Here is a 6,061-nt window from a genome sequence, read left to right as displayed (position 1 = left end):
AGCAGAAGGTTGGACTGGATGACCTCCCGGGTCCCTTCCAAGTGTTATCCTATGATTCTGCAAAGGTCTCCTGCTTGAATTGGGGTCAGACTAGATGACCTCTGGGGACCCTTCCAACTGTGTTATTTCATGATTCTATAAGGTTCTCCTGCTCGAGCAGGGGGTTGGACTGGATGACCTCTCAGGTCCCTTCCAGCTTTGTCACTCTCTAATTCTGTAAGGATCTCCAACTTGAGGAGGGGGTTGGACTAGATGACCTCCAGGCTCCCTTTCAACTCTTTGATGCTGTCATTCTAGCTGGTAGCGGGAATGACCCCCTGCTCCAGCAGAAGACCCTTATAGAATCATGGCATAATAGAGTTGGAAGGGTCCTCAGAGGTCATCTAGTCCAACCCCAATTCAATCAGGAGACCTTCGCAGAATCATAGGATAACACTTGGAAGGGACCTGGGAAGGTCATCCAGTCCAACCCCCTGCTCCAGCAGGAGACCCTTATAAAATCATGGGATAACAGAGTTGGAAGGGTCCTCAGAGGTCATCTAGTCCAACCCCAATTCAAGCAGGAGACCTTCGCAGAATCATAGGATAACACTTGGAAGGGACCTGGGGAGGTCATCCAGTCCAACCCCCTGCTCCAGCAGAAGACCCTTATAGAATCATGGCATAATAGAGTTGGAAGGGTCCTCAGAGGTCATCTAGTCCAACCCCAATTCAAGCAGGAGACCTTTGCAGAATCATAGGATAACAAGGTGGGAAGCGACCTGGGAGGTCATCCAGTCCAAGCCCAACTCAAACTGGAGACCCTTACAGAAGTACAGAATCAAAGAGTTGAAAGGGACCCTGGAGGTCATCTAGTCCAACCCCCTGTTCATTCCCGCTCGAGCAGGGGGTTGGACTAGATCAGGGGTAGGCAACTTTGGCTCGGGTGGACTTCCAACTCCCAGAATTCCCGTGCCAACAATGGCTCAGCTTGGAAACCCCGCCCTGTCCCCTCAGCGTGGCTGGCTCAGGAATTCTGGGAGTTGAAGTCCACCGGTCCTCAAAGAGCCCAGGTGGCCTGCTCAAGTCGGCGCGCGGGGCCTTCTGGGAGTTGAAGTCCGCCTGGCGAGGAACGCGGCTGGCGCCGCCCCAGGGCGACAGGAAAGCCGGCCGCGTCTCTCGCGCAACCAGCGAGAGACGCGGCCGGAGCGGCCGGAAGCCGCTTTCCCACGGCGGAAAGAGCGCCCGCTTACGGGACGTTCCCCCTCGAGCTTCCGGCGACGTGCTAGTCAAGTCCACGCCCGCGACTTGTCTGCTCGCCGGTCCTCATGGCGGCTGCTGGGCTCTTCCTGGCACGAGGTGCGGAGGGAAAGGGGGGGGGGCCGTCGCGGAGCGCGGGTGGGGGGACATGGGGAGGGGCTGGGGGGAATTCTGGGGGCTTCGGGGTCGTCCTGCGGGAGGGGAGCCGGCGGGGGAGGGTATGGGGGAGGGGGAACCTCGGAGAGTGGGCGGGGCTTAGGGTGGGGGGGACCAGGGGGAGGGTCCTGGCGGAGGTTTTGGGGGGGGCGGGGTGAGCTATACATGTGGGCGGAGCTTGGAGTGGAGAGGACAAGGGGGAGGGTCCTGGAGGGGATTTGGGGGTCTTGGGGGCGGGGTGAGCTAGAAATGTGGGCGGAGCTTGGGGTGGGGGGTCCTGGAGTGGGATAGCGGGGGGGGGAGGAATTTGGGGGTCACCCGTGATTCTGGGGGGGCGGGCTGAGCTAGAAATGTGGGCGGAGTTTAGGGTGGGGGGGGGGATCAGGGGAGGGTCCTGGGGGGGGAGGAAAGGTCCTGGGGAGAGGGGAGGGTCCTGGAGGGCGATTTGTGGGTCCTCGGGGGTCCTGGGAGGGCGGGGTGAGCTAGAAACGTGGGCGGAGCTTAGGGTGGGGGGGTCCTGGGGAGGGGGAAAGCTGGGGGTGATTTGGGGGGCATCGGGCGTCCTGCGGGGGCGGGGTGAGCTAGAAATGTGGGTGGACCTTGGGGAGGAGGGTCCTGGGTAGGGGGGTAGCTGGGAGGGGTTGGGGCCATTGGGGGGGTGGGCTGAACTAGAAAAGTGGGTTGAACTTGGGGCTCCCGGGGTGTGGGGACCGTCCTGGGGGACCTGGGCTTTGGGGGGCCCCCTGGGGCGTCAGGGGGGAATAAGGGGGAGGGAGGGGGGGAGCCAGGTACAGGAACAGCCAGGGAGAGTCCCGGGGGGTCTGCCCGCCCTCCCCCTCTGACGCAGCCCCCCTCTCTCTCCCCCCCTCCCCGCAGGGACCCGCTGGATGGCCACCCTGGCCCAGATGCACCGGCTGGGCCGGCCCAAGCGCCCCCCCCGCCCCCCGGGCCCGCTGGAGGGCCACCCGCAGCTGAAGGGGGTGGTGCTGAAGACGCTGATCCGCAAGCCCAAGAAGCCCAACTCGGCCAACCGCAAGTGCGCCCTGGTGCGCCTGAGCACGGGCCGAGAGCTGGTCTGCTTCATCCCCGGCGAAGGCCACAACCTGCAGGAGCACATGGCCGTCCTGGTGGAGGGCGGGCGCAAGCAGGACCTGCCCGGCGTCAAAGTCCGGATCGTGCGGGGCAAGTACGACTGCGCCCACGTCAAGAAGAAGATGGCCTAGAGGGGGCGCTCACGCACACACACACAGACACCACCACCACCACCACCTATGCGCCCCCCCCAGGTCAAAGCGGGGCTACACCGTTCCCCCGGAGGAGGACAGGACTGAGCAGCCGAGAGGGCGGCACGGACGTTCCATGAGTCGGTGAACAAATAAATGGGGAGGGGGTCTTCAGCCCCTCCTTGACTCTCCCTGGCTTGCTTTTGTGTGTAGAAGGTGGGTAGGGCCTCTGAGGGAGGGAGGGAAGGAGAGAGAGAAAGAGAAGAAATGATGGATGGATAGATAAGATGGATGGATGGATGGATGGAGATAGACACACAGGTGATAGAAATGATGGATGGATGGATAAAGATGGATGCATGGATAGATAGATGATGGATGGGAAGATGGGCGAATGGGTAGATGGAGACATGAATGAGTAGGTGGATGGATGGATGGATGGATGGATGGAGAAGATGGGCAGATGGATGCATTGATAGAAACACATGATAGAAATGGATGGATGGATGGATAAAGATGGATGCATGGATAGATGATGGATGGGAAGATGGGTTAATGGGTAGATGGAGACACGAGTGAGTAGGTGGATGGATGGATGGATGGATGGAGAAGATGGGCAGATGTATGCATGGATAGAAACAGAAATGATGGATGGATGGATAAAGATGATAGATGCATGGATGATGGATGGGAAGATGGGTGAATGCGTAGATGGAGACATGAGTGAGTATGATGGATGGATGGATGGAGAAGATGGGCAGATGGATGCATGGATAGAAACAGAAATGATGGATGGATAAAGATGGGTGCATGGATGGATAGATGATGGATGGGAAGATGGGCGAATGGGTAGATGAAGACACGAATGAGTAGGTGGATGGATGGAGAAGATGGGCAGATGGATGTATGGAAACGATAGAAATGATGGATGGATGGAGAAGATGGGCAGATGGATGCATGGATAGAAACATGATAGAAATGATGGATTGATGGATAAAGATGATGGATGCATGGATAGATGATGGATGGGAAGATGGGTGAATGGGTAGAAGTTTAAACTCACACGGTCTGGCTGCTCGCCTCAAGGCTGCAATAAAAGCAGATTCACCTGCCCTCTGATCCCTTTGTTCAAACGTGTGCCTCCAAGCAATGATGGACAGCTTGGGCTGGGAACGATCTTTCGGAAGTTTCTTTAAATCAGTATATAAGTTACTGATTCCAAAGAGGCAAAGGCCACTGGATTTTCTGCAATCTCAAAGGCTCCCCGCCCACAGGCACATAACAGGGTGGCAGCCTTCAAGCCCTCTTCTCTGATCCGGTTCACCCTGAGATAATTCTCCACCCTCGCAACGTAGGATTCCCATCTCTCCGGATGTGAGAGACATCGAACGCGGATCAACGGCCGATCTTCGCCATCCTCACTTGCACTTCACCACTCGCTTCTCTTAGGGAAGGGATCTTTCAGCCGAACTCACCCTCCAGCGACGCTGTGCTGGCAGGCTGGGACGCTGACCTTAACGCCGTCTTCCCTCTTCAGGACTTCTTTGCATGAGTCTTTAAAACTTCCTCCTGTTTAGCTTATAATCAATCCCACCTTCGTCGCCAGTGTTAAGTCCTTGCAGTAATGGCGAATGACGAAGAGACATCTTTCCTTGAACCACTCTTTATTTCAATTTCAGCCATAACTGCAACAACAAGCAGAGGTACGCAGGCCTCCTTTTAGACCAGTGGTTCTCAACCTTTTTAATGCCGCGACCCCCCCCAACTGGTCGTAAGTCGAGGACTACTCAACAGGTCATAAGTCGAGGACTACTCAAATGGTGCTGCACCGTTTGCAGACTGGGACTTTGGGCGGGCTCAGCCGGGCAGAGACAGCCTGGACCATTCCTATTGGCTTTGGAAAGCCAATAGAATTAGACTCTATTCAAGAGAGTCTATTCGATTGGCTTTCAAAAGCCAATAGAATAAAAGGGAGTAGCCCAGCTAAGGAAAAGGGGGGAAAAAATGGCAGACGGCGTTGTTTGGCGACTCCCGTGAAATGGTTGTTCGACCCCAAATGGGGTCCTGACCTACAGGTTGAGAACCACTGGTCTAGTACCTCCATCCTGTTTAGCTTATAATCAATCCCACCTTCGTCGCTAGTGTTAAGTCCTCGCAGTAATGGCGAATGACGAAGACACATCTTTCCTTGAACTGCTCTTTATTTCAGTTTCAGCCACAACTCCAACAACGAGCAGAGGCACGCAGGCCTCCTTTTAGACGCCCAGATCCCCGGATACAATGGCAACAGAACCAGGCGCTTTTCCCGCCTTGCGCATGCACGCAAAGCCGACGCCACTCAGTCTGGTCCCAGGCAGCTTCGGCAAAGGCCCGGGACCCTTGCAATGTCCCGAGCCTGCGTTTGCAGGCTCGGGATACAACAGTGGGCGCTCCATCACGGGAGGTTTTTAACAAGAGGCTGGACAGTCCCTTGTCTGAGATGGCATAGGTTCTCCTGCTTGAGCAGGGGGCTGGACTAGAAGACCTCCAAGGTCCCTTCTAGCTCCTATCCTGTCCTATCCCATCCCATATTTTCTGTTCTATTCTATTCCATTTCATTCTATTCTTATTTCTATTCTATTCTTTCCTATTGTTAATTCTATTCTACTGTATTGTATATTCTATATTCCATTCCATTTTCCATTCTCCTATTCTATTCTATTCTATTCTATTCTATTCTATTCTATTCTATTCTATTCTATTCTATTCTATTCTATTCTATTCTATTCCATATTTTCTATTCTATTCCATTTCATATTTTCTATTCTATTCTATTCTATTTCTATTATATTTCATATTTTTTATTCTATTCTATTCCATATTTTCTATTCTATTCCATTTCATATTTTCTACTCTATTCTATTCTATTTCTATTCTATTTCATATTTTTTATTCTATTCTTTTCTATTCTATTCTATTCTATTCTATTCTAATTTCTATTCTATAATCTATTCCTATTCTATTCTATTGTATTCTATTCTATTCTTTCTATTTTATTCTATTCTATTCTATTCTATTCTATTCTATTCTATTCTATTCTATTCTATTCTATTCTATTCTATTTTATTCTATTCCATTCTATTCCTTCCTTTCTCTCTCTCTCTCTCTCTCTCTCTCTCTCTCTCTCACCCCTTTGTTTTTCTTGCGCTCCATCAGTAGAGACTACACAGCCCCTTGTCTGAGGCAGTCTAGGTCAGCGGTTCTCAACCTATGGGTCGCGACCCCATTTGGGGTCGATCGACCATTTTTCGGGGGTCGCCAAAGGTGGCGATCCGCCATTTTTTGCGGCGCCGTGCACGCGCACTGCGCATGGGGGCGCCGCCGCGCACACGCGCCGCCATGGGGGCAGCCCCCCGTGCATGCGCGCTGCGCATGGGGGCAGCGCCGTGCACGCGCGCTGCGCA

General features: G+C 53.7%; 1 protein-coding gene across 1 annotated transcript; it reads left to right on the top strand.

Moving 5' to 3' along the window:
* Positions 1-1,231: 1,231 nt before the first annotated feature.
* On the top strand, positions 1,232-2,809 carry LOC120320269 (28S ribosomal protein S12, mitochondrial-like). The gene is made up of 2 exons (XM_039369849.1): positions 1,232-1,338; positions 2,272-2,809. Exons 1-2 carry the CDS (start codon positions 1,308-1,310, stop codon positions 2,616-2,618), a joined length of 378 nt encoding a protein of 125 aa, XP_039225783.1. The 5' UTR covers positions 1,232-1,307; the 3' UTR covers positions 2,619-2,809.
* Positions 2,810-6,061: the final 3,252 nt, after the last annotated feature.

This window comes from Crotalus tigris, unplaced genomic scaffold, assembly GCF_016545835.1.
Source record: "Crotalus tigris isolate CLP2741 ecotype Arizona unplaced genomic scaffold, ASM1654583v1 scf7180000021287.315228, whole genome shotgun sequence".
Taxonomy (NCBI): Eukaryota; Metazoa; Chordata; class Lepidosauria; order Squamata; family Viperidae; genus Crotalus; species Crotalus tigris.
The sequence above is the reverse complement of the archived record's forward strand: the minus strand, read 5'-3'. Positions and strand labels throughout refer to the sequence as shown.

Excerpts from the sequence above, each read along its gene's own strand:
- LOC120320269 (XM_039369849.1), top strand. The coding sequence starts at position 1,308 with ATGGCGGCTGCTGGGCTCTTCCTGGCACGAG. Across the intron at positions 1,339-2,271 it reads TGGGCTCTTCCTGGCACGAG|GGACCCGCTGGATGGCCACC; the intron begins GTGCGGAGGGAA and ends CCCTCCCCGCAG.